Source organism: Podarcis tiliguerta (assembly GCF_965153285.1).
Source record: "Podarcis tiliguerta genome assembly, chromosome: 5".
Classification (NCBI taxonomy): domain Eukaryota; kingdom Metazoa; phylum Chordata; class Lepidosauria; order Squamata; family Lacertidae; genus Podarcis; species Podarcis tiliguerta.
Window position 1 is genome coordinate 6,114,531 of NC_139538.1, and position 27,343 is coordinate 6,141,873.

The 27,343-nt window shown below is 48.4% G+C and overlaps 2 protein-coding genes across 3 annotated transcripts; both read right to left on the reverse strand.

Annotated features, from left to right (window-relative positions):
- Window positions 1–369: 369 nt before the first annotated feature.
- LOC310678466 (lipocalin-15-like) lies at window positions 370–10,409 on the reverse strand. Its single transcript, XM_083442463.1, has 7 exons — window positions 10,054–10,409; window positions 9,333–9,472; window positions 8,451–8,521; window positions 7,032–7,145; window positions 5,732–5,833; window positions 1,477–1,498; window positions 370–569 (listed from the first exon to the last, which is right to left on the reverse strand). Exons 1-7 carry the CDS (start codon window positions 10,147–10,149, stop codon window positions 563–565), a joined length of 552 nt encoding a protein of 183 aa, XP_083298589.1. The 5' UTR covers window positions 10,150–10,409; the 3' UTR covers window positions 370–562.
- A 5,596-nt stretch (window positions 10,410–16,005) lies between these two features.
- Window positions 16,006–23,516, reverse strand: LOC310678465 (lipocalin-like). Of its 2 annotated transcripts, none has more exons than XM_083442462.1 (7): window positions 23,301–23,516; window positions 21,773–21,912; window positions 19,790–19,866; window positions 19,272–19,382; window positions 18,855–18,956; window positions 17,329–17,354; window positions 16,006–16,191 (listed from the first exon to the last, which is right to left on the reverse strand). In XM_083442462.1, exons 1-6 carry the CDS (start codon window positions 23,397–23,399, stop codon window positions 17,329–17,331), a joined length of 555 nt encoding a protein of 184 aa, XP_083298588.1. In that variant the 5' UTR covers window positions 23,400–23,516; the 3' UTR covers window positions 16,006–16,191. The 2 variants fall into 2 exon arrangements, with proteins under 2 accessions (XP_083298588.1, XP_083298587.1); XM_083442461.1 differs by having other exon boundaries at window positions 16,006–16,198; window positions 23,301–23,510.
- Window positions 23,517–27,343: the final 3,827 nt, after the last annotated feature.

The following is a 27,343-nucleotide window of genomic DNA, read 5'->3' on the forward strand; positions in this document are numbered from 1 at the left end:
TTAGCTCACATGAGAAGGGAGCTGCCTTCGTGTTTTTTCTTTGCAGGCTCTGTGGAAGTAAGAATGCTTATAGGTGTGTTTGGGGGATTTCGTATTTTCTAAGATGCTGAGCCTATGCTTTGTACTGGCACGTGTCTTGTGGAACTGTTTGGATGTATCATTTACTGCTTTTTGTCATGTTTTGAAGAAAGTTCTGCAAGTAAAGTTTTAATTAAACTTATTGACCTTGACAATGTTTTATTTCCAAAAAGGAGTTGGTTTTCATGCATCCAGTCGCTTCAAACTGTGCAATATTAATATCTGCAATAGACCTCACCATCCTTGCTAAAAACAGCCTATCTCAAAGAAACACATTGCTAAAAAAGAATCCACCTTGTAAAGCTGTTTATTCAGCAGGAAAGGATGGGGTGTGGATGAAGCAGAGGTCAGATTGCAGAGTGGGGAACGCTTGTAGTGGGAGAAGGGAGCAAGAGATCTGATCAGCAGCAACAATTTCTGAATCAGCGGGTCTTCTGCACTGAGGTGGAGGTTAAGCCTTGGCTGCTGATGAATTGGGTCCTCTTCAGGCACTGCAAAAAAAAAAAAAAAAAAAGGCAGGATGGTATGTGAAAAAGCATTGAACTGTGCAACTGGCACTATATCAAAATTTTGTCCCAACTACTACCTCTTCCTCTTTTTCTTCTTGGATTGTTTATTCACAGACCTTCTTCACAGCAACCAAGAGATGGCAGATCTGCTCAGAAAAGCCCTGTAGCAGGGCTGGTCAATGTTTGGACTTCCAGATGCAGCTCTTGAACCACAACACCCATCAGCCCCAGCCAGCATGGCCAAGGCTTCCCCACACTTGCCCTGGTGTGATGCCAGCAAAATTCAGGGCCCTGTTTCCTTGGGGCAGCTGTTGGCAGGCCCTTCTTGTGGGGCTTGGTTTGTGGGGCTTGGTTTGCCATTGCTCCCACACATAGATGCACACATAGATGCACCCCCTCCCCTTGACAACCTTGGAAGAGAAAAGCCCACATCTGTCTGTAAACAAGCTTCTGGACTTGTCTGAGGATTCCTTGGGCTTCCACATGATTGTTGAATGACAGTCACTTTGTGCCCAGGAAAAAGGATTGGCTGCAAACAGGAGTGGGAAACTCTCCTGAGGTTTCTTGGTCTTTGTTGCTCGTTGGCATCATCCCTGGCCATTGACCATGTTTGCTGAGGCTGATGGGAGTTGTAGCCCAACTGCATCTAGGCAGCTGCTGGTGTTTCCCATCCCCACAACAGACCATGAGAGCCTCCAGTGCCTGGTATCTGAGTGTTGTCCTGTCTCTCTGCACCCAGATAGCTTGATTCCAGGTAGTCTAAATCACCATTGGACACTGGCTGCCCATTACTAAATTACCAAAGGGGGGGGGAGTAACTCTCTACCCTCCAGCTTCCAGTTTTCCATATGTAGCAAACACCCCCTCTTTAGCCAGACTTATCACTCACCTGAGGAGCTTGTAGCAAACATCTGCAATGCAAAAAAGGGAAAGAAGTTCACAAATATTAGAACATAGAGGTGTGACTTTAGGAAATCCAATTGTCAAGCAAGCATGGGAGGCCTTAATAATAATAATAATAATAATAATAATAATAATAATAATTTATTATTTATTATTTATACCCCGCCCATCTGGCTGGGCCTCCCCAGCCACTCTGGGCAGCTTCCAAAAGAATATTAAAATACTGTGATACCTCAAACATTAAAAGCATCCCTAAACAGGGCTGCCTTCAGATGTCTTCTAAAAGTCTGGTAGTTGTTGTTCTCTTTGACATCTGGTGGGAGGGCGTTCCACAGGGAGGGTGCCACTACCGAGAAGGCCCTCTGCCTGGTTCCCTGTAACTTGGCTTCTTGCAGTGAGGGAACCGCCAGAAGGCCCTCGGTGCTGGACCTCAGTGTCCGGGTAGAACAATGGGGGTGGAGACGCTCCTTCAGGTATACTGGACCGAGGCCATTTAGGGCTTTAAAGGTCAGCACCAACACTTTGAATTGTGCTCGGAAACGTACTGGGAGCCAATGTAGGTCTTTCAAGACCGGTGTTATATGGTCTCGGCGGCCGCTCCCAGTCACCGGTCTGGCTGCTGTGTTCTGGATTAGTTGTAGTTTCCGGGTCACCTTCAAAGGTAGCCCCACGTAGAGCGCATTGCAGTAGTCCAAGCGGGAGATAACCAGAGCATGCACCACTCTGGCGAGGCAGTCCGCAGGCAAATAGGGTCTCAGCCTGCGTACCAGATGGAGCTGGTACACAGCTGCCCTGGACACAGATTTAACTTGTGCCTCCATGGACAGCTGTGAGTTCAAAATGACTCCCAGGCTGCACACCTGGTCCTTCAGGGGCACAGTTACCCCATTCAGGACCAGGGAATCCTCCACACCTGCCCGCCTCCTGTCCCCCAAAAACAGTACTTCTGTCTTGTCAGGATTCAATCTCAATCTGTTAGCTGCCATCCATCCTCCAACCGTCTCCAGACACTCACACAGGACCGTCACCGCCTTCACTGGTTCTGATTTGAAAGAGAGGTAGAGCTGGGTATCATCCGCATACTGATGAACACCCAGCCCAAACCCCCTGATGATCTCTCCCAGCGGCTGCATGTAGATGTTGAAAAGCATGGGGGAGAGGACAGAACCCTGAGGCACCCCACAAGTGAGAGCCCAGGGGTCTGAACACTCATCCCCCACCACCACTTTCTGAACACGGCCCAGGAGGAAGGAGCGGAACCACTGTATGACATTGCCCCCAGCTCCCAGCCCCTCAAGACGGTCCAGAAGGATGTTATGGTTGATGGTATCAAACGCTGCTGAGAGATCCAGCAGAACTAGGAAATCGCTCTCACCTTTGTCCCTAGCCCGCCGGAGATCACCAACCAGTGCGACCAAGGCAGTTTCAATCCCGTGATGAGGCCTGAATCCCGACTGGAAGGGATCCAAATGGTCCGCTTCTTCCAGGCGTGCCTGGAGTTGTTCAGCAACCACTCGCTCAATCACCTTGCCCAAGAATGGAAGATTTGAGACTGGGTGATAGTTGGCCATCGTGGCCGCATCTAAAGATGGTTTTTTAAGAAGCGGTTTAATAACCGCCTCTTTCAGCGGGTCTGGGAAGGCTCCCTCACGGAGGGAAGCATTCACCACCTGACGAAGCCCATTGCCCAGCCCTTCCCGGCTAGCTTTTATAAGCCAGGATGGGCAAGGATCAAGGAGACAGGTGGTTGGTTTCACTTGTCCAAGCAGCGTGTCCACATCCTCGGAGGTAACAGATTGGAATTGATCCCACGCAATTTGACTAGACAGGACTCTAGCACTCTCCCGCCCCAGCCCTGCTCCCACGGTGGCATCTACCTCTTCCCGAATCTGAGCGACTTTATCTGCAAAAAACTTTGCAAAATCATTGCAGGAGATCATGTGGCCCGTACTGGGCCCCGATGTAGTAGGTGGTTCCGCTAAATTGCGGACCACCTGAAAAAGTCTCCTGCTGCTGTTTTCTGCAGATGCAATAGAGATGGTGAAGAAAGTCTTCTTCGCCGTCGCTACTGCCACTTGGTAGGCTCGACATTGAGCTCTAACCTGTGTCCGGTCAGCTTCAGAATGGGTCATCCGCCACCGGTGCTCTAGCCGTCTCAACGATTGTTTCATTGCCCTCAAATCCGTGGAAAACCATGGGGCTGTCTGGGCTCCATGCAATCGGAGAGGGCGCTTCGGAGCCAAACAGTCAATACCCCTGGTTAACTCCACATTCCAGCGGGCCACCAGGGAATCAGCTGAAAGGCCATCAACATGGGATAAAGCATCCCCTACCACTCTCTGGAAACCATTTGGATCCATTAAGTGGCGGGGGCGGACCATCCGAATCGGTCCCACCTCCCTGCAGAGGGGAAGGGTTGCGGAGAAGTCCAGTTGCACCAGGAAGTGATCTGACCATGGCACTTCTTTTGATTCACTTTTAGTTAGTGTCAGATCACCAACATCCGTAGAGGTAAACACCAGGTCCAAGGCATGTCAGCGGCTATGGGTTGGGCCAAACTTATTCAGGGACAGCCCCATGGAGGTCATGCTTTCCACGAAGTCCCGAGCGGCCCCTTGTAAGGTCGTGTCGGCATGGATATTAAAATCCCCTAGGACAACCAAACTAGGTGTCTCCAGGAGAACATCCGCCACAACCTGAAGCAGCACGGGCAGGGAATCCTTGGTGCAGTGGGGAGGTCGGTACACCAAAAGGAATCCTGTACTGCCCCTATTGCCCAACTTCCAGAACATGCACTCAGAGAACTGGGTCTTCCCAATAGGACGCCTGGTGCAAACTAATGACTTCCTAAAAATCACTGCAACCCCCCCTCCCTGCCCACAAGGCCTGGGTTGCTGTGTGTAAGAGAAACCTGGTGGACAAGCAGTGGCAATGACAGGCCCATCTGCTTCATCCAACCAAGTCTCTGTTTACACATGCCAGGTCAAATCCTCCATCCATGATCAAGTCATGGATGGCAGTGGTCTTATGAATCATTGACCTGGCATTGCACAGCAGCACCTTCAGGTCATGTGGGTATCCCTTGCTGATTCTAGTATCCATCCGGTCAGGACCAGACCTGGAGGCAGGGATAGTCCTCAGACAATGACTAAACCTGCCTCCTCTGTAATGACATGGTCTGGTCTTAGCGTAACTCCTCCTCCTACCCGTGATCACTGAGATCGGTTGTCCCAGCGCATCCCCCCCTGTGGAACATGCCCCAGCCATTTTGTTGGCTGGGACCCACTCCCCGGCAGCCCTGACCCCTCCCCTTAAGAACAAAATAAGACCTTAAAACAATAAAAACAAAACAAAACAAAAGAAACCCCAGAAAACAAAAAACAATACAAATAAAAAACTGTAAAAATTACAAATCCATCAAAATCAAACAAATTCCCAACTAAACATCCATCCCACCCCCATCCCCATCCCTGCATATACAATAATAATAATAATAATAATAATAATAATAATAATGAAATAAAAAGGAAAAGGAAAGTTTTAAAACATTTTTAAAAGAACTCTGCGCCCCTCCGGATCCCCCTGGGCCGCAGCAGCAGTGACAGCAACCGTCCCTGTGAGGCCTGTCAGGCCCCGCCCTGGGTCAGGTGGTGAGTGGCAGGAAGGAGCAGGGCCCTCAGACACTCACACAGGCGAGTCCTCCTGGGCAGCAGGCAGCAAGCAGTCCTTGTGAGGCTTCAGGCCCCGCCCTGGGCCAGGTAGTAAGCGGCAAGAGCAGGGCCCTCAGACACTCACACAGGAGAGTCCTCCTGGGCAGCAGAGCACAGCAGTCCTTATTATCAGCACAGCAGTCCTTAGTAACCATTATTAATGGTCAGGATTGACTCCCAATAGGCAAAACAAGTAGGTTGTTTTTTTGTTTTTGTTTTTTTAAAAAAATATGTCTGGTGGTATGGCTTATACCCAATGGATATGCTAGCTTGGAAAATCTCACCTGGCCCATTCCTTTGCTGCCCTTTCATCACAACCCAACCTCTGGATCAATTTGTGGGAATCAGTGTTATCCTCGCAATGAGCAGTGGTTTTTTTTGGGGGGGGGGCACTCAAGGGGATGCAGCACCGGTACCTTTTTCTTTCAGATGTTAAAAGTGTGAGATTACTGTAGCAACTTCATGGTGAGTACCAGCACCATGCCAAACCAGACAGGCTGAAAGGGGGGGGGTCACAAATGCTATACTCACCAGACTTGGGGAGGATTACCATCAGGTCGTCTGTGAGCCCCACCTTGTGGTAATGCTCCTTGAACTTCTCCAGCACTTCATTGCTGATGTCTTGAGTGCGGGCTGCATGCAGAGGAGGTCAGAATTAGACTCTGTTTGAGGTGGTGAGAAATAACTTCACCAACCTCCAGTTTGTGGGCAGGGCAGGGTAGAGTCTTGAGAGGCTGCCATGTGGAGGGAACACCCTAAGGGGGTTCCAGTCTGTGGGCTGAGGCTGGAGGTAGGGAGGAGGAGGAGCTTTCAGAAACGGTTTGAATGAGGGGCTGCACCTCATGGCCTGGACACTTGCCCCACTTTCGCATGCTCTGGGCCCCCTCAGTCTTGGGAGCAACTTGGCACCTCTGTTTTCATGGCCTTCCCTCCATCAGCTTTTAGACTGTAAACTTATTGGGGCAAAGGCCTGGCCTCTTAAGCTTTATAAAGTGCCTCTTGCCGGCTGATGCCGCTGTACATATAACAAAACATCTGTCTCATCCCGCCTTAAAACTAGTGGTCCAGTCAAACCATTTAACAACCTTCTCCCTCCTTGCAAGGAATGCTGGGACTCTTGTTCTATGGAAGGCATCGAGTCCTCTGCATCCTCCACCAATTCCCGGGATTCCAGATAATTTATAGTGTCAGAAAATGAATGCTACTTTTTATTTTGGCAATGGAGCCTGCCCTATGCTATTATGAAGTGTGAGGCAGCTGGAGGGGAGGAGGGTAGCAGCAGCAACGTGGTATCAGAGGGGAGAGCTGTGCCACATAGCCTGCCCTGAAATTCTACTGTCCCCATCACCAGTGCTAAAATAAGATTCAGCTGCCAGTATATGAGGGGGAAGACGTGCCATCTTACCTTTCACTTCAGGCAACAAATTGCCTTGTGTTGGCCCTGTTTAGTACTGTACTGTACTGTATTATAATCTATTGTAGGGCAATGAGGGTTTGCTAGTTTTATCTACAACTCCCCTGCCAATACCCTCCTGGCTTTAAAACCATGGAAGACAAGTGGCTGCAGAGTTACTGTAATCAGCACAGCACCAAGGAGACAGAGAAGAAAGCAACTCCTGATTTTCAGTGAGGGGTCCCGATCAGGAGATTCAGTCAGGGGGCCCTGCTTTTGCCTGGGATGCATCAGAGGGTGTGCAATCCCTTCATTCAAAGAAGCAGCCCCAACTTAGCAACGCCGCTCTGTCATCAATGGTTCAGGAAGTAAGATGGCGGCTCTTGCCACCTCCACCCTCCTCTCTCTTGCTCAAGGATGGCTCATTGGAGCACATACTGTACAACTGGACGGTGGTGCTGCTGGGCTCATCTTCGATCTCCTTGAAGGTGTAGAGGAGGGCAAAGTTGGTGTAGTCGGTTTCCAGCACCCGCATGTCTCTCTTGGCATTCTCTGAATGAAGGAGGAGACAGAACCCCGATTAGTTCTGGCCATGGAAGGAGGGTCGGAATCTGTTCTTCTGGCCTTTCAACTTTTCCTTCCTCCCATCCTTCCAGAGCCAGATCATATTGATAATCACCCACCAAGCCACACTCTGAAGTTATCCCATGCCACCCTAAATACATTCTGTCTTTCCCTCGTGTGGCATTATATAGCATCACAAAGATTGCCACCTCAAGGATTCTTGACTTCTTCTAGAGTGTCCGCGCCAGTTTTCCTAGATGGGAGAGGAGGAAATGATCCAAGAACCACTAACATGAATGGCAAGCTCTTTTGCCAGCTAGGCTGCAGAGAAACCAGAATTTATTTGGCAATTGCTAGGAATTTTGAAAAATGTGTGTTCAGTGTTCTTGCACTTAGCAGGCAAGGGAATATATATAACAAAACATGTGTGTTTCAACCTACATTAAGAAGTACCCTGTACATGCTCAGGATCACTCTGTCTCAAGCCTTTTTATCAAAACCTTGGTTCTCTTAGAGAGCGAAAAAAGCACTCTGCACAGACTCAGGGGCACACAGGATTTTTTAAACACATAACCATTTGGCAGGCCAGTTTTGCAGAGTCCCACTGCCCCTGTTGCCACATTACTCATGTGTAGTTACCCACACAGGTAGCCCCTACTCAGAAAGAGGTCACGTGCCAGGCTTTCCTCTCACACAAGATGTAGTTGTGTCCTGGCTCTGGACCAAAATCCTGCAGAGGCAAAGTCCTCAGGCAACTGCAGCTCTGAGAAGGAGATTGGTCCATGCCCTTGTCCATCTCATGGCGGTCCACTGACACTTTCCCCTCTCTCCCTGAGTAGACACCTTGGCCACCAGACTCTGATGGCTGGTCCACAAACTCCATGAGAAATCAAGAGAGTCCTCAGGAGATATCCCTGCAGCTGAAAATCCTATTCCACAAAGGAACCAAGGGTTGCAGCAGAAAGCTACAGTTCTTTCACTCACCCTCAAGGAGCAAGGCCTCTAGTCAATGACTAGCTAGTCCTGCTCGAAAGGTCTGTGGCCCTAAGACCTTGCTGAGGCAATGTGGCTGTTTGACCTCAGGAGCAGGGGATCTCTCCATGGTCCTGACTTCCTTCCAAGATGCAGACTTTTGCCTGCCCTGGCCGTGCCTGGGAAACCCCTTGCTTGGTCCATCCCCTCATCTGAATCACGGCAGGCTGGGCGGGGGGCAGGAAAATGCAATTCCGGGGGCAAACCTTAATGCACAGCCCTGCTCCCCTCTCTCTACGCCCTAAAGCACTTGTGCACTACCGTCGTTTGTGAAGTGTGCAGGCTGGTCTGTCTTCTTAAAGTACATCTCTACCTTCTTGCACTCCTCAGGGCTGAAAAGAGAAATGAGGGAAAGGCACATACTGGGTTTAGAAATCATAGAACTATATACAGTTGGAAGGGACCACAAGGGCCATCTAGTCCAACCCCCTGCAATGCAGGAATGTTTTGCCCAATGTGGGGCTCAGACCGACAACCCTGAGGTTAAGAGTCTCATTCTCTATCTACTAAGCGATCATTTGATTCTGAGTAGCTTTAAAGCCTCCACAAACTTTACAAAACAGTAAGTATACAGAGCTACTCTTACAAGGACCTATTTAATGTGACTAAGCAACTGGGCCCAGATAGTAAAATCAGCCTGTTTTTTTTATTTTTAATATTAGCAAGAGGCTGAGCCCTGCCCCCCCATATATATAAAATCATAGAGTTGGAAGGGACCTTGAGAGTTATCTAGTCCAACCCCTGCAATGCAGGAATGTTTTGTCCAATGTGGGGCTCGAACTCACAACCCTGAGATCAAAAGTCTCATGCTCTACCAACTGAGCTATTAGACTACGGAGGCTGCTTCCCCGTGGGGCATTTTCAGCAGAGGTGCTTTGTCTCATTCGCCCATATTTTAATGCGGATGAGGGGCACACCAATCCATTGTAGTCTACATGGCAACACCCCCAAGGGAAACCAGAGTGCTTGGTCTAATGAAGAGGGAACATTTTCATCCTACCCCAGCATTTTCAAAGGGTTTCACAGGGAGGGGGTATTTGGGAGGGGCATATTTCCCCCCTGCAAAATGTGCCCTCCCTCCCCCATTCTTAATCATGTAAAGTGCTCCTAAGGCCAGCTAAGGGACTAGCAGTAGTTACTTACAAAGGGTAGCCAGTAAGTATTTTCATGTCGCCGTTTGGAAGGGGTTTGACTAGAGCAGCAGATGTTGTCATGAGGCTCTTCATGCCCTGGAATACAGGGCAGTTTGACGATCCGGCCATGATGTGCCACATCCCTGAAAACTGGAGGAAACCATTCCAGTCAGACCAGAGGTCTCACCCCTCCACTCCACCATCCAGACGAGGCCAAATCTGGCATTTCCCACATTTCTGTGCATTTCAATTAACCTGCATTATTTGTGCCAAGGCTCGGAGTGGAGCACAGGAACCCCTCTAAGGAAAAGAAGCCCATAATAAAAAGGAGAATAAATGCACACCCACATTAAATCTCAGGAGCTGGACTGAAGTATAGGTCAGCAATAAACCAACAACTGTGTCAGGGAAGCTGACTCTGGCAAGTGCATGAGGTGATGACAAGGCTTTCAAATTTGGCAACCAGACAGCATTATAAAATCAAAAGACAACAGAGAAAATGACCAGCAACAAATCAAGTATAAATTTAGATGGTACTTGGTGGACTCCTGCTCCCATCATCCCCTTGCCACTGGTCTCTGGCTAGCTGGGACTGGTGGGAGTTCCTTCAGCACCAACTCCTGGAGGGCACTTGGTTGCAGAAGTGTGAGCAATTGGCTAGCCCTGGAACCAAAGAAAGGGGTGCAACTTCCACACAGCAGTGACCGCACCCTTTCCCTACAGGTCAGTACCTTCTGAAGATCGAAGTCTGGTTGCATGGCAATGTCTGCCCGAACGCAGAATGAGCAAAGCAGGAGCATCAAAAGGCTGTGCATGGTGGACCTCATCCTGTGGGTGCCTCCTCTTGCTCCTTGCGTGCTGTCAAGAGAAAAGCAGCTGGGCAGAGGAAGATGCCGTCTCCTTCAAAGGCGCCCAACTTTATACCTCTCCCCTTGGGTGTCACAGCAGCCAGGGCGCTCTGCAGCGTCTCCTCCCACGTCTTATGTAACACATTGGCCAAGTGTGGATCTGCTATCTTGGAGAGGTGGTATTGGGTAACACCCTATTAAGTGATAATTGCTGGGCTGCAACTGGATAGCAACCAGGGGCAAAACCAGGCTTTATTTCACCCAAGTCAAAGACCCGGTTTGGCACACTCCCCATCCGTACTTGTGTACAGACGGGGCGGGGAGAGAGAGACTGGGAGCCTCAATGGCACCCCACTGGAGGCTTCAACTGGGCAAAAACCCTTGCTAGCTCCCCCATAGCTACAGCTCTGAGTAAGCCCTTTCGCCTGACCCAACAAGAAAAGAGAACAGGCAGGTTGGATGAAGGGGCGCTTCAAAATGACTCCCCATGATCCAAATCGCAGTATACAAATATTCTGCCCTCGAGGGTATTCCCAACCAAGACCCCTTTTCCTGACTCTGCATGTGCACTTTTGGTGCATTTGTTTGCACGGGCAGAAATGGGGAGCAATCCCCCCCCCCAAGACAAAGGAAGGAATGCATAAGGAGTTGCTTCATACTGAATCAGACCATTAAGGTCCCTTTGAATCAGTGCTGTCTCCCACGACTGGCAGTAGCTCTCCATGGTTTCAGGCAAGGGAGATAGATGCCTAGCTTCACCTGGGACCTTCTGCCTGCAAAGCAGGTGCTCTGACCACTGAGCTGTGACCCCCAATCTAAGATCCCCCTGAAGAGGAAAAGCACTAGCATCCCTCACATTGCTGACTCTGCTGCCCCAAAGCCTGTGAGACTCCCCTTGTGATATTTCCTAATCTACTAGCGCTCAGGAAGAGCAAATCTGTCCCTGTTGGTTTCTCTCTTTTTCTCATTTTCCCATTCTTAAATTTATTATTTCCATACCAGTTGAACATTTTTTTTCAAGTCCTTATGAAAATTCGCCAGCATTTCAGTGCAAAGTTCTTCTTAAATGCACATTTTGTATGCACTTTTGCCTAATAAACGCAATCCGTTTGTTAGACAAGCGTTCACATAATGAGTCAACATTCTCAATTGATTCCTATGGGGAAATTTCTAAGCATTCCTGACTGTGGAACTTTGACCTCAAAAAGGGGGGTGGGGGTGGGACAGAAAAACCCTCTGGAACCTTGTCCAAATTCTACCGCTCCCACCCAACACTGTTTCTGATGAAACGGCTTATGAGGACCAGTAAAACAGTTTAAAAAAGAAGGCTTGTTTAAGGCTGCTTATCTGTTTATAGTACTTTATGCAGGCCTGCCTGCTTGGATATCTGAACTTGCGGTGTGTATAGCAATGTTTCAGTACTAATTCCTTGTGTTTAGATAAGTGAACTTTCATAGAACGAATTTTCGGATCACAAGACCTGCATGCATTCACATTCTTGCAAAGCATTTTTTTTTCTAATACAACACATTTTTGTATATTGTTTTCAGAAGCATATGAGTTCCATGCACACTTTGCACTAGCATGTGCTTTTTTTGAACATATTCCTTGACTTACGTTATCTGCGAAATTTAGAGAATTTCGAAGGGCAGCTGTGTTTCAGTTGGCACATTGCTCCAGAAAGTAAAAATTTGGAAGGTTTACCTTGAAAATGTGAACTGAATCAAAACTCTCCCCTGTTGCTAGCTGGAGCCCCTGGCTGTCTATTTGGTTGGGCCAGACCAGATTGGCAGGTGACCAGATTGGCAGGTGACATTTGTGTTTTTGTGGCCAAAAGGCTTCATTGCATCCATGCACAAGTTAGGAACCTAGGAAGCAGCTTTATACAGAGTTAGACCATTGGCCTATCTCCTTCTGTACTGTCTACACTGATTGGCAGCAACTCTCAATGGGTTTTGGCAAGGGACACTCTCAGCCCTACCTAGAAATGTTAAAAAATCCAATTTTTAACACACACAAAGATACACACAGAGCAGGAGAAAACAAGCTTGCTCCATTTTCCATGTGGCAGCCCCTAAAATATCTGAAGATGGCTATCCTGTCTCCTCTCAGTCTCCTCTTTTCCAGGCTCAACATACTCAACTCCCTCAATCATTCCTCATAAGGCTTGGTTTCCAGACCCTTGATCATCTTGGTCACCCTCCTCTGCACATGTTCTAGCTTGTCAATATCTTTCTCAAATTGTGGTTCCCTGAATTAGACACAGTACCCCAGGTGTGGTGTGACCAAGGCAGAATAGAGTGGTACTATGACTTCCCTTGATCGGGACACTATATACTTCTGTTGACACAGCCTAGAATAGCATTAACCTTATTTGCTGCTGCATCACACTGTTGACTCATGTTAAGCTTGTGGTTCACTAAACTTGTGGTGAACAAACTAAAGATCGATCCAAACTAGGTGGTGATAGTCTTTGGTTGATAATAATAGTGATCTAGGTGGAACCTATTTTAGACAGGAACCTATTTCAGACAGGAATCCACTCCCCGGCCCTAGAGCAACAGACTCACAAAGGGGTCTAGCTTTATCCAGGGATATGCTGGTGACCTCAATGCCCACAAGTGCCTTCCTCCATATTTACTGCCCTATACTGGGGGTGGGAATCAGACCCAGCCTTAGCTGTTTAGTCCAGGGGAAACCAATGTGGTGTCTTCTAGATGTGTCATTTGGTTGACAGATGGAGCTGGCTTGAAACCTGTGCCAAGAGCCATTGCTTTCTTGCCAGTGGGCAGACACTCCCAGCCAGCCGCAATCAAGAGAGAGAGGAAGTGGCCTGCAAACTAATCCTGCCTTTATCTAAATCCTCCTGAAGCTTTCCTAAATCCCCTTGTGCAAAGGCCTTCCAGCTGAGCCAAGCTGCCTTAAGAGAAAATGTACACAATACGCCCCCTTCAAATTACTGGCTTCTTAAAACAAACAGCAAAACCTGAAGGACCTCAACTGCCTCCCAGTTGGTGTGTGCCCAGAGCAAGAAAAGTGGTAGAGGTTGATTCATAGATTCATAGAATTGTAAAGGGACCCTGAGGACCACCTAGTCCATGGGTAGGCAAACTAAGGCCCGGGGGCCAGATGCGGCCCAATCGCCTTCTAAATCTGGCCTGCTGATAGTCCGGGAATCAGCGTGGTTTTGCATAAGTAGAATGTGTCCTTTTATTTAAAATGCATCTCTGGGCATAGGAATTCATTCATTTTTATAATAATTTAATAATAATAATTTATTATTTATACCCCGCCCACCCCATTAGGGGAAATAGGAAGTCCCGAAAAAATATCTTTTAGATGTCCTTTTTATGTTGAGATTCGTAGAGACACCATTGATCCTTTGCTGAAGAGGCCCGCCAATCGTTCAGACAAGTCTAAACTTAATTCTCTCCTCTTAGGCAAAGATAACAAGACGACCTGGCTGGTAGCCAAATTCTGCGCCCAGATTTGTAGGCACAGATCATCCTCTAGAATAAAATAGCTCACTAGGGAAATGCTGAAGTCGCCTCAGGGTCAATTTTTATGGTAGCCGAAATCTCAGTTGTACCTGTATATGTATATATATTGATTTTAACTCATGAGCTATTGCTGCAATCTGCTCTGCTTGCATATTTTATCTTTATGAACGCTGTTTTATCGTGTTATGTTATGTGAGCTGGTCTTTGACTGTAATAAATTATCTATCTAACTATCCCACCAATCTGGCTGGGTTTCCCCAGCTACTCTGGGTGGCTTCTAACATAATATTAAAATACAAAATAATAATAATAATAAAATAATCCAGCCCCCCACAAGGTCTGAGGGACAGTGGACCAGCCCCCTGCTGAAAAGGTTTGCTGACCCCTGAATTAGTCCAACCCCCTGCAATGCAGGAATATGCAGCTGTCCCATTCAGGGATCGAACCTGCAACCTTAGGGTTGTCACCGCTATGCTTTAATCAACTGAAAGGCATGGGAACCTTGCTCAGGAAAGGAGCGGGGCATCCTATTTGGAAGGGGGGCGGGGAAGCAACAATATTGAAATAATGGGAGACCGTGGGTGGCATTTACACATTTAGACCCACTGAAATGATTGAATATGGCCAGGAAAAAGCTCGGACTGGGAAAGGTTGGCCACGGCAGTTCATGCACTGGTAACTTCAAGACTGCATTACTGCAATGCGCTTGAACAGGGAGCAGCAGTTAGTGCACAGTGCTGCAGCACAATTGCTATTAGGAGTGAGGCCTTCTCAGCATAGAACACCAGTGCCCAGGAATCTGCACTGGTTATCAATCTGCTACTAGGCTAGGTTCAAGGTGTTACTGTTAGAATATAAAGCCCTTAACAACTTGGGGCCAGTTTGCCTGTGAGTTGGAAGGAAGGTCTCATTTCTGGAGCTGCTGATCTCTTCTTTCTGCAGCTCTGCTTTGCACCCATTTTCAGCTTCATTCCATCTCCTGTTTTTCAGGCCCTTTCAGGCCCCTGCTTTCATCTTCAACCCTATCCCCAAGCCTCCTACACCCTCCTTTTTGCAACTTACTTTGAAGAAGAAGAAGAGTTTGGATTTGATATCCCGCTTTATCACTACCCGAAGGAGTCTCAAAGCGGCTAACATTCTCCTTTCCCTTCCTCCCCCACAACAAACACTCTGTGAGGTGAGTGGGTCTGAGAAACTTCAGTGTGACTAGCCCAAGGTCACCCAGCAACTGCATGTGGAGGAGCGGAGAAGCGAACCCGGTTCACCAGATTACGAGTCTAACACTCTTAATCACTACACCACACTGGCTTTGCATCCCCATTCTTACTCTTACTCCCTTTTTTCCTCCACCCTCCTTGTCAGTTTTCTCAACTCTCCCCTACACGCACTTTTTCCACACTTCCTTTTCTCTCCTGATTCAGCCACCCCCATTGAACACCCCCCCCCCATACTGATAAGAGAACCAAAGAATTGTAGTGTTGGAAGGACCCCAAGAGTCATCTGGTCCAATGCCCTGCAATGCAGGAATCACAACTAAAGCATCCATGACTCATGGCCACCTAACCCCAACCTCTGCTTAAAAACCTCCAAGGAAGGAGAGTCCATAACCTCCCAACTGAGACAGTTCCACTGCCAAACAACTCTTTAGCTGAGATTTCTGCATTGCTGGGGGTTGAACTAGATGACCCTGGGTGTCCCTTCCAACTCTTGTTGTTGTTTAGTCATTTAGTCGTGTCTGACTCTTTGTGACCCCATGGATCAGAGCACGCCAGGCACTTCTGTCTTCCACTGCCTCCTGCAGTTTGGTCAAACTTCCAACTCTACAATTCTATTATTCTAGCATCTGTGCCAGACAGTCACCCATACCCTCTAGCTATGCATGCAGAAGAGCTTGACACTCCCCCTGCTAAAAGGACCATACTGAGACCTGGGGGAGTGCCAAGCTCTTTTTGCTTGAGACAACCCTAGAATGCTGCTGCCAGCCAGTGTAGGCAGCAGTGGGCTACATGGATAAACAGGTTGAAGGATTAAGACAGCCTTCCTAATGCATTTGATAGACACTTCAAGCGCCTTTGAGTAGTAGTAGTAGTAATAATAATAATAATAATAATAATAATAATAATTTAAAAGTCGGGGGGGTATCAATAAAGGCAACTCTGGGAAGAAATGCAGCATTTCCTGATGGCAGGAACTGATACTTTTTGTAGGAAGAAATATTGCCATATTATGACATTATAATAGTAGTAACAAATAATAATTAATGTACCTGTGGGCTGAGGATTAAGGGAGTGTGTTCCTGGAGATTCCCCCAATGACAAAACCAAAACATCAACACTACCATTTTGTGTGACATTTTTTTATTTTTAATCAAGGATCAGCTTTTACAGGGGTGGGTTAGAGGGGAAAGATGCTCATGGCTGAACAGGGAACAGGTGCTACGTCAGTGCTGGAGAAGTCAAGGATTGGCAGACGGGTCAGAAAATGGGGCTTCCTTGCTCGAAGCAAAACCTGGATTTTCAACCTAGGAGCTTGAAAAGGAAAGGGTGTGTGTTTGCCACATATTTCTGCATTCTGGATATAATCCCAACCACCAACCACCAGATTTAGAAGTCTCAATTCCCCTTGGTGGTATCCAAGCAAGCTCAGCCCTCTTCTGGGTGCAAACTACACACAACTGTATTTGTTGACACACCATGACCACGGAACTCCCTGCCACCAGATGTGGCTCTATTAGCTTTAAAAGGAGACAAGACAAATTCAGATTCAGATCTATCAAGAGAGCATCCATGTTCAGAAACAGTATCCTTCTGAACAGCCCCTGCTGAGGACAAGCAGCTGTGCGCAACTATCACATCCATGCCCAGCTTGTGAGAAAACTGGAGACTGGACCCTTGGCCTGAATCAGCAGCAGGGCAGTCATTGCGTCCTGAAGAACTACCATGGCTGATCATCAGGCCAACCTTCTGTGGGCCTTCCAGAAGCTAACCTGCAGCCCCACAGATGCTCCCAAACAATGAAGGCCTCTCTTGATCCTTGGAAATCTCTTCCATGCCTCTTCTCTCCCTCCCTCCCTCTCTTTCTCTCTCTCTTTATCATCTAAGAAAGCACAGAGTTAAACTATGGAGGCATTGATGGCCACCAACGTTGAGAGATTTAGAAGAGGATTGGACAAACTCATGGAGGAGAGAACTATCGCTGGTAACCAGACATGATGGCTATGATCCGCATCTGCGGTCGGAGGCAGCCATGCTTCTGAATACCAGTGGCTGGAAACCCAGAAGAGGAGAGGGCTCTTGTGCTCAAATCCTACTTGCGGGTTTCCTACAATATGCATCCGACCGGCCACTGTGAGAACAGCATGCTGGACTAGATGGGCCATTGGTCTGATCCATCAGGGTTTTCTTATGTTCTTAAGCAAGCAGCCCTCGGCACTTGTTGCTCCAGACAGTGGCCTAGCTCACACATAACACACATATTATGTCTGACAAACCATGCTTTGGAGAGCCCTGTGCACTCCTTCCCCGGCAATTGACACACAGGGTTTATGAGGAAAGGCCTTGGGACAGACACGTATGAGCCCCAACCTTTTGATTTCTAGAAATGTAACACTGCCCACCGCTTGCCTCTCCCACGAGCCACAGAGTAAAAGGCAACTCACCTACACATCGTCCGTCATGCAAAGATCTGTCCGGAGAGAAGGCAAGGAGAGGGATCAGGGAGTGGTCTAAAGGCATTTGAAGGTGGCAGGGGTGTGTGTGCTGCATGCTAGTGAGCAAAGGGTTGCTTTGCTGCCCAGGGCACAGTCCTGTGTGGCCACCAAATCACAGCTCTGGAACAAGGGCACCCAGAGGTCTTCTAGTCCAACCTTGGCCACACACGCACCACTAGGCAAGCCCATTGCACTCTTGCATTCCCTACTCCTTAACACCCCCCCCCCAGCCCCACAATGCAATTCAGAGTGTCCGGCTGCAAGAGACCAAAGATGGCTTATTAACCATTAATTTATGTCTAGATGCAAACCCCTCTGTTGCTCAGACTGGGAATATGGTATGCATGACACGTAAGGCCAGATATCCTTAATTTTTAATTCCAGCAGGAAACTCGTTTATGCCTGTTTCACCTCTCTACTCAGTTTTTCTCCTCCTCTTTCTTCATATACCCCCCACTAAAAATCTAGAAACAGGACCAGCAGGCAGATTGCAGTCCTGACTGGTTACTCACGAGCAATCACCATTGCCATCTGACAGGACCCCTTTAAACCAAGGATGGGGAACCACACTGCCCTCAAGAAATCTTCTTTGGTTTCTTCTGTGCCATTGGTGAGGCAAAACTAAGTGCTGCAATGGACTAGACTTTACCTATGTCCTAGCCTAGTGGCTGCTCAAGTGGGCAGTGCAAACTTCTGGTGAGTGATTACCTAAGGTGGGGTGCTAAGATTCTCGGGGGCACCAGGGGGTGCTGGAGGTGTAAATGACCTTCAGGCTTTGAAACAGGTGCTATCGCTGGATCAAACATCATTTCAATTGCATTAATTAAACTAAATAGTATTAGTGGATTTTGAATCAATGCACAATCAATGGCTACTGCTCTAAATGTCATGGCCCTACTATCTTGCTTAGTGTACCTCCTCCACGAGAGGTGGCAACATGAGAACGGGGCCTTTTCTGCAGTGGCTCCCCATTTGTGGAATATTCTCCCCAGGGAGGCTCACCTGGAGCCTTCATTATACACCTTTAGGTGCCAAGTGAAAAAGTTCCTTTTCAACCAGGCCTTGGGCTGATTAACGCTCTATTTACGTTTAAATGTGTTTGGGGGGGGGGTTGTTGTTCCGTTGTTAGCGTTTTAATTATTTACTTGTGCTTTTACTTTGCATTTTTATCTTGTGAACCACCCAGAGGTCTTGTGCTGAATGCCGGTATATAAATCTAATAGATAAATGAAAATGAAAAATAGTGTGTTGTACAAAGCACTATTCCAAATAATGCCTTTTCTTAGGATAGGATGGGGGCACTGGGATGGGTTTTTATGGTACCAAGGGGAAGGGGCCTGAAAACTGTTTATGAATTGCTGCCCTCTGTCCAAGCAAGCAGGAGGCAGGTGAACCCATGATAAACCCCACATGGCAATCCCTAGAGGAAGAAACCTGAGGCCTGTCCGGCTCCCGCTCCCAGTTCTCCCACTTACCAGTGCTGGGCAAGAAGAGGATGTCCTCATTACCAAGTCCCTCTGCCAAGGCCAGCTGGGTGAACTTCTCCCGCAGTTCGGGACTCAGCTCCTTGCTTCTACCTGCCACCAGAAATACAAAGCACTGTTGAGCAAGGAGAGTTGGTAGAGCACGAGACTCTTCATCTCAGGGTGTGGGTTCGAGTCCCATGTTGGGCGAAAGGATTCCTGCCCTGCAGGGGTTGCACTAGATGATCCTCACGGTCCCTTCCAACTCTCCAGCTCTCCTGCCACTCAATCTATCTGGTGCAATAAAACCCAGGCTCCCCAGTCCTCTGTCCCCAAGGGGAACAGCGCAAGCCAGAAGGGCGGGGGTGGTGGAGCAGAAGGGAGGAAGGCTGCCCCCTGGTGGCAGAGCAGTGGGAGGAACAGACGTACCATACAGTGTTACCATGGTCAACTTCTTCATGTTTTGCTCCTTGGCATACAGCAAGGCGTACTCATTGTAGTTGGTCTCCACCACACGGACGTCATGGCGGTTTCCGGAGCCTGGCATCGAAGGAGGCAAGAGAAGAATTGAAATGGAGCCAGCAAGGAGACACAGTCACACACCCACACCCCACCACTGCCAGACACTGGCTTTGCACACCACGCAAATGATTCCTGGATTACAGGGGGTTGGACAAGATGAATCTGGGGGTCCCTTCCAACTCTACAATTCTATGATATAAATGGTGCTAGCCACTGGCAGGTTGGTTTGGTTTGGCACCCACCCAACCCCCAGCTGAACCAGTTTCCCTCTCCGTCTGGCAAGGGATGGCTCTTCCTTGCCCTGCTTGGAAACAACCAGGAGGGATTAAGTCAGAAAGGTGCCAATCTCTTTCCCAACCCATCCCAGACTGAGGGTTGCCTGGCTGCTGCCCAGCAAGACAGGAGATGACGTGGCTCCCACTTACGTGGACTGGTGTATAGGAACCGGCCAGGCTGCTCAGTCCGGACAAAAAGGCTTTTCCTCGTCTCGCACTCGTTGAGCCTAGAGCAGAGAGAGAGCAGGACAGTGATGAAAGAAGGAGAAGCACAGGCAGTCAATTCAGGAAGCCTCCTGGCTTACGGGAACAAGCTTCAGGGTTGAGAGTTTGAGGAATCAGGGTTCAGAGTTTGAGGAATCTCAGCTAAAGCATCCCTGACAGATGGCCACCCACCTCTGCTTAAAAACCTCCAAGGAAGGAGAGTCCATCTCCTCCCAAGGGAGACCGTTCCACTGTTGAACAGCTCTTACTATCAGAAAATTCTTCCAAATGTTCAGCTCAAATCCTCTGGAGGGCATCAGGTTGGCAGAGTCTCACTTATGCAATGCTCTTGGGTCACATTTATAAACAAGTACATACTGTAAATCTAGGGATGCAGGTGGCACTGTGGGTTAAACCACAGAGCCTAGGGCTTGCCGATCAGAAGGACGGTGGTTCGAATCCCCAAGACAGGGTGAGCTCCTGTTGCTCCTGCCAACCTAGCAATTCGAAAGCACGTCAAAGTGCAAGTAGGTAAATAGGTACCGCTCTGGCAGGGAGGTAAAAAACATTTCCATGCACTGCTCTGGTTCGCCAGAAGCGGCTTATTCATGCTGGCCACATGACCAGCTCCCTCAGCCAGTACGCCAGCTCCCTCGGCCAGTAAAGCGAGATGAGCACCGCAACCCCAGAGTTGTCCGTAACTGGACCTAACTGTCAGGGGTCCCTTTACCTTTACTGTAAATTTACAGCTGGGTTCCTATAGATGAAGGATTCGAACACAGACCCACAGAGCTGCATACAGCCCTGGTGAAAGGCAACCTATGAATATCCTCATTTTACAGGTGGGGAACACAGAGGCTGAGAGATGAGAGGCCAGTGCAAGGCCAGCCGTGGCAGAGGATTTATTTTATTTTCCTGCTATTGTTGAAATATTGGGAGTGAGAACTCTCCATGGATCAACTGCAAATCAGCCCCCTGGGAGATGCCAGCTTGCTTCTGTCAACATCTGCCCAGCATCTGTCTATTGCAGAATCTCTATGGGCTGTCTAAAACAATAATAGCAGCTTCAAGCGGTGCATCATTAACCTGTGGAACTCCCAGTCACAAGGTTTGTGGCCATGGGGTTGGATGGTTTTTCTTTTTAAAGGGTTCTATGGATGCAAGAAGAAGGGTCCATTGCTGCCAACAGTGATCAGTGTTGAAAGCACTATGGAACCTCCATGTCAAAAAGCAGTGTACCCTTAGAGGTCAGTTGCTGGGAGCATGCAACAGGCAAGGGTCATTGCCTCATGCTCTGCTTGGGGACTTCCCCAGGTCATCTGTCTGCCCATATTTGGAAGCAGGAAACTGGGCTGGGTGGATCTTTTGCCTGATCCAGCCTGGCTCTTCTCATCTTGCCCAGCATCCTGACTCCAGGATCAGTTCAGCATGGAGCGCTTCCAAGCAAGGCAGCTGCAGTCTCCCATCATATCTGGGCATCAGTGTTCCCGTGCTCCAGTGTGGTGTAGTGGTTAAGAGCAGTGGACTTGTAATCTGGGGAACCGGGTTCGCGTCTCCGCTCCTCCACATGCAGCTGCTGGGTGACCTTGGGCTAGTCACACTTCTCTGAAGTCTCTCAGCCCCACTCACCTCACAGAGTGTTTGTTGTGGGGGAGGAAGGGAAAGGAGAATGTTAGCCACTTTGAGACTCCTTTGGGTAGTGATAAAGCGGGATATCAAATCCAAACCCTTCTTCTTCTGAACATGGAGGTTCTGCTCCTAGCCTTCTGTGCTGACAAAAGACCCACCCCTCCATTAATCTTGCTCATCCCTGATTTTTGATGCCATTGTGACCAGAGGCCTGTGCAACATCCCACAATATTAATTCCATCTGTCGGGTGGGGGGGGCACTCCAGGCCAAGGCTTGGCAGCCCACCTGTGCCTCCTTACTTGGGGTAAGTGGAGGTGACATCCAGGTCCCCGTCCTCCGTGGTCATGACCACCGTGGTACACATCTTCATCACCTGCTTCTTGTCCTTGAACCAGCGGGCGTTGGAGCCCAGGGCGATGCTGTACCATTTCCCTGTGAACTACAAACACAGGGACTGCTTTAGCACAAACGTTTTGCTCTGGAATCTGCTGCCTGGCCAAATGGGTGGGGTGGGTTGGGACGCAATGCCTCGTGGGCTGATGGGAGACCCCAGTTCCCTGATTTACAAACCTTTCCTTATTGCTTGCCAGCCCACTGCGCTGCCCTTGGCTCTTCCTCCCTCACACTTGTGCTAAAAACCGTGCAAGCTTCAGAGTAACATAGGGGTCTTCTTTGGCCTGGGCATTAAAGACACAGGGAGAGGAGAGGCATACTGACACCTCTCTTTGGAGTAGCTTTGCCTAAAGAAGAAGCCTCTTCAGATTTCCCCTCCAACCACCGTAAATTAAGAAACTTTGGTGGAAAACTCTCTCTTGGAGTTGGGAGCACATAAGCCACACAATTAACAAGGCTAAGTCAGAATTAGCCCTCTTCGTCTCTTTGTTGTGCCCCTTGCTGAACACATTTCAGGGGGGGAGTGGGGGGGCACAAACAAACAGATTATTTTCAGAATTTCAAAACACCTTCCCTATTTATTCCCAGCTTCTGAGAGATGAAAAGCTCTAGCTCCCTGGGTAGAGCAGCTGTTTCACTGGCAGCATCTCCAGGTGGGGCTGGGAGAGACCCCCACTTGAAATCCTGGCTGCTGCCAGCCAGTGTTGACAATACTGGGTTTGCTAGATCAAGGGTCTGACTTGGTCTAAGGCAGCTTCCAAAATTCCTGTACATGCAGATCGTTGGCACAGGCATTGTGTAAAGAGGTAGCGAGTGAGTTTCCTTCTCATTCCTTTTGCACAGGCAATAGCCAGACAATGAGAACATTCTCACGTCGGTCATCCTCTCTTCTTGTCCTCCACATGACTTGGCTTGGAGTTGAAGCATACATTTTTCAATGCCTGGAACATGCCAGCGGAGACACTGAATGACAGGCAGACCTCTGAGCCAAGTCTCTCTCCCAAGGAGGTCCCTTTCCAAGATCTTAGATCTGAGCTGTTCAGGGTCAACTGAAAGACAGCCACTGTGACATAATGGCTAGAGCACCAGACTAGGACTGGGAGACCAGGATTCTGTTCCCACCCTCAGTCGTGAAGCTCCCTGAGAGCCAGCCACTGCCTCTCTCAGACTAACCTCCCTCACAGGGTTGTTGTTTGGATTAAATGAGAAGGTGTGTGGGTCATGCACGCCACCTTGACCTCCTGGAGGGGAAGCAGGATGGAAGTGCAATAAATGAAATGAAATAAGTCATTTCATTTCAGATTCTGCAAGGGTCCCGGGCAGACGATCCAGGGACGGGACTTGCTAGGTTTAAGCCAAGCTCCATGCAGACAACTGAACTCAGCTCTTTGGCCCCTGAGCTGGGGGCGGGGGGTGGGGGGAAGGCGCGGTTACCTGATCCTGCTGGAAGTCAGGCTGGACAGCCACTTCAGCCTGTACCTGGGACAGGCAGCCCAGGGTCAGGGCAAGGACGCTGAAGAATTGTGTCCGCATTGTGCCTAATGCTCTCCCGGGTCTGCTGCTGGTCTCTCTCTGCACAGCCTGTCCAGAAACCCAGGCCAGCCGGCTATTTATTGGCCAGTTGAGCAATGCTTCAGGGTGGGATCACGCTGACCTCTCTTCCCCCCACCCCCACTGATACAGTCTGTTACACAAAGCAGAAAGAGAGAGAACAGGGAAAGAACATGAGAGGGCGGAACAGCTGCTGCAATTTCCCACCCGCTATTCCCCCTCTGAAATGCTGACTCCCTACTGCGGCCTGGAGCAGGGAAGGGTTTTGAAGTATTGGGGCCTGGTGCACTCTGCTGGCACTCTGCTTCTGCATCACCGCAGGAACTTTGGTGAATGATAGAGATAAAGGAGAGCAGGCTATAGTTTCTAGCAAAGCAACAATGACCAGGTCGTCTGCAATAGGCGTCAGAAGAGGTGAAAAGCATCTATTTTTTCCATGTCAACAACAATAGATCACTTGACAGCATGGGAGCAACAAGTTCAGCCAGGGACAGCGTAGGAGAACAGAAAGCATGTCCTATTCGGAGTTGGCCTGTGCCATTACCAAGGGCAGAGCCATCAGTAAAAAAGAATAAATCAGTGTTGTGAAAAGGCTGAGAAGCAACTTGGATCCATTTGGATGTAGGCATGAGCAGAGTTGCCAAGAAACTCACACTCGTAAGTTGATATGTGTTGCACAGGGAAAATGCTGGGTTTGCAAGCACGGAGGAATCTAAACAGCATGCAGAGCTTCAAGGATTAAGGATTGTTAATAATGATGTCAGCCACTTTCTCCACTAACAGAGCAACTGCAGCTACGACATGCAAACAATGGGAAATTGAGCAACCCAAAAGACTGAGTTAAAAAACCTGAAGCAACACCTGATTCTTAGGGCCTTGCTGGAGGCAAGAGCTTGTTTGAGCAAGGCAAAGGCTGCATGCGTACGCCTTCAAGAAAACTGCTACAAGGCGAGAGCAGCTGGAGAAAAAGGGGAAAGACTTTAGTCTCTAGTCCCTGTTCACCAGCTTTCACAAGAGCATAATGTAAAAGCAACAGGTAACAGCAAGGTCATACATAAACCTTTAAACAATTGCTTTACTGTGAGTCTAGAGTTGATCAAGCTCAATTCCGAGTGTGCCATAGGGCTGACCTCAGTGTTGCAAAAAGAGCAAGTTCCACCTGAGATGCTCCTGCAACAACTTGTTCTTCCAGTTTCAAGATCCATTGCCAGTTGCAAGGCCTCCTGGTTGGCGAGGCTCTCCACCTTCTACCCTGGCAAACTGAACTAAAACCGAGTGTGCACATTGAACTTTGGCATCTTTTCAGCCAGCACACCCAATCTGTTCCTTGGGACAAAGGCGGGGGGCAAGGGAAACTGTGATGGGAAACAACTTCTGTCAGCAGACCTTGCAGCTTGGGTGAATTAGATTGAAGGAATCGCTTATAGTTTTTGTAATTCAGAGGCTTTATTCATGCAGGAATTACTTACAGGATGAGTGGGGTGAGAGAAAGAAAGCATCAGATATATTGTCTAGAGAATAGCAAAACAAAATGGCTTAGTTTTTAGGGGCAGAGTTAACTTAGACCAGGCATCCCCAAACTTGGCCCTCCAGATGTTTTGGGACTACAATTCCCATCATCCCTGACCACTGGTCCTTTTAGCTAGGGATGATGGGAGTTGTAGTCCCCAAACAGCTGGAGGGCCAAGTTTGGGGGTGCCTGACTTAGACAAACAGCTGGATAGATTGTTGCACTACCAGTGCCCTCATGTGGTTTGAAGCAACATGTGCATTAGCTAGAAGTTCAGTGAGAATGAAATACATTTGCTCTTCTCCTACAGCTTCTTCTCTCTGTAATACCTTCCATGTCCTTGGTCGTACCCAGTTGTTCACAACAACTTTCGCCTCACTCCTCCTCCGGAGCAGGTCTCTGTTGCTGCCCTTTCCACTTCCACTCTTCCAGTGTCCATCTTCCTCTGAGCTGCTCCTTCTCATTGGCTGCTAGGAAAGCCTGTCTCTGCAGCTGAGCACCCTTTGCTTCCCTCTTTATGTTTAACTGAAAGACTTTTTAAAGATATGACTTGTTTTGGTGGGCATTTTGAGTGATTTGGGGGGTTTACAATTAATTTTATCAGATTTTAAGGTGCATCCTTTTGGTATCCTTCTGAACATCACTTAAACTATGGTATTAATTATAGGTAGGTAGCCGTGTTGGCGTGCCATAGTCGAAACAAAATAAAAAAATTCCTTCCAGTAGCACCTTAGAGACCAACTAAGTTTGTTATTGGTATAAAGTGGTATTAAGTGGAAGTAAATGAATCAAATAAGTAAGAAAGTGTCATTGAAATGAAGGCAAAAAGAGCCTTGGACCTGGGTCAGACCAGCCGCACATCTACTCCTTTTAGAGACAGTGGGGTGTTTTAATGTATTCCACCCCCTTGGTTTTGATGGGTGGATGGATGTTTTGTAAGTCATTTTGAGTTGCCATAGCAAAAAAAATCACCTAAGAAATTTAAGAAGAAGAAGAAGTACAAAGATACAGCACCACTCCAAAGGCATAATAAAGTATTAACTCACACAAATATTCCCTTAACAAAGTATATATCCACACTTTCTTTTGCTTGTGCTTTCTAGACATAGGTCTTACTTTCCCAGGTCCAGATCTGAGCGGGTTTTGTTTTGTCCTGGCAGACAAAAGCGGTCCAAAAGTGGTCCAAGCAATTTCCTGGGAAAACATCCATTTTACTGCTGAATCAGAGCAAACAGCAAAAAACAAAAACAAAACATCCGATAGCTGTTTGCTCCCACTCAGCGGTAAAAAACCAGGGTTTCCCTGGGAAAGTGCCTGGACCAACCCCCCCCCAAAAAAACAAACAAACAAACAAACCTCACACTCAAGCACAGCTTTAAAACCCAGACTTGTGCCTAGAAACACTGCACGAAAGGAAGTGCAGATGACCCCTTAAACGAGGCAGACACTTGCATATATACATATATACCCCCATCGTCCAGCCCGGACACTGAGATCCAGCACCGAGGGCCTTCTGGCAGTTCCCTCATTGCAAGAAGTGAGGCTACAGGGAACCAGACAGAGGGCCTTCTCAGTAGTGGTGCCTGCCCTGTGGAACGCCCTCCCATCAGATGTCAAAGAGATAAACAACTTCCTGACATTCAGAAGACATCTTAAGGCAGCCCTGTTCAGGGAAGTTTTAAATATGTAACGCTGTACTGTTTTTAAACACTTGATTGGGAGCCGCCCAGAGTGGCTGGGGAAACTCAGCCAAATGGGTGGGGTATAAATAAATTATTATTATTATTATCATTACATGAGTGGCCATGTGCTTCGATATTTGTATAAAAATTAAAAATTCTGGGCCCCTGCGCCTTCAGTTCTTCATTCCTTTGGCCCCCCAAATGTGAAAATGCATTAACTGAGAGGATGCCTGTCTGCTTGGCAATGATCGCTCCCTGCTTAAAACGGGGGGCGCCCTTTGCGTGGACGCGCGCAGCCCCTAGATCTGGAGCGGCTCCATAAGCATAGGCTTGGCTTTGCCTTCCCTCAGGTGGGATACCTGGAGGTCTCCGCCTACCTCAGTCAGTTGTCCAATCCCACCTGGGGGAAGCGTTGCCAAGGAGACCAGGCCAGGTAGGGGAGGGATTACCTGCCCACACAATAGAGGGAGGATTTTACCTGGGAATCCTCACTTGGCTCCAGAGCTTCTCCCACCCTACCCACCCTCAGTTAATGTCTTATTTTGCAGGTTAACTTTTCTTCACAGGTTTTGCAGGTTAACTTTTCTTCACAGGTATGCAGGAGCTGCTATGTTAAGGTCGCTGTTAAAGGGCCGGAAAGGAATTTCCCTGCATTGGCAGGTTTCGCCTTTCCGTAGCAAAACGTCACAACTTTGGCGGTATCAGGCCTTGGGCGGAATCCTTTAGTCCATCTT

Bases quoted from the DNA above. Each gene is read 5' to 3' on its own strand.
- LOC310678466 (XM_083442463.1), bottom strand. From the start codon at position 10,149: ATGAGGTCCACCATGCACAGCCTTTTGATGCTCCTGCTTTGCTCATTC. The intron at 8,522-9,332 runs GTAAGTAACTAC...TTCTCTTTTCAG, and splicing joins ATACTTACTGGCTACCCTTT to CCCTGAGGAGTGCAAGAAGG. The intron at 1,499-5,731 runs GTGAGTATAGCA...TTTGCATTGCAG, and splicing joins GGTAATCCTCCCCAAGTCTG to ATGTTTGCTACAAGCTCCTC.
- LOC310678465 (XM_083442462.1), bottom strand. From the start codon at position 23,399: ATGCGGACACAATTCTTCAGCGTCCTTGCCCTGACCCTGGGCTGCCTG. The intron at 21,913-23,300 runs GTAACCGCGCCT...CTGTGTTTGTAG, and splicing joins CTGACTTCCAGCAGGATCAG to TTCACAGGGAAATGGTACAG. The intron at 17,355-18,854 runs GTAAGTGGGAGA...CTCTCCGGACAG, and splicing joins CCTCTTCTTGCCCAGCACTG to ATCTTTGCATGACGGACGAT.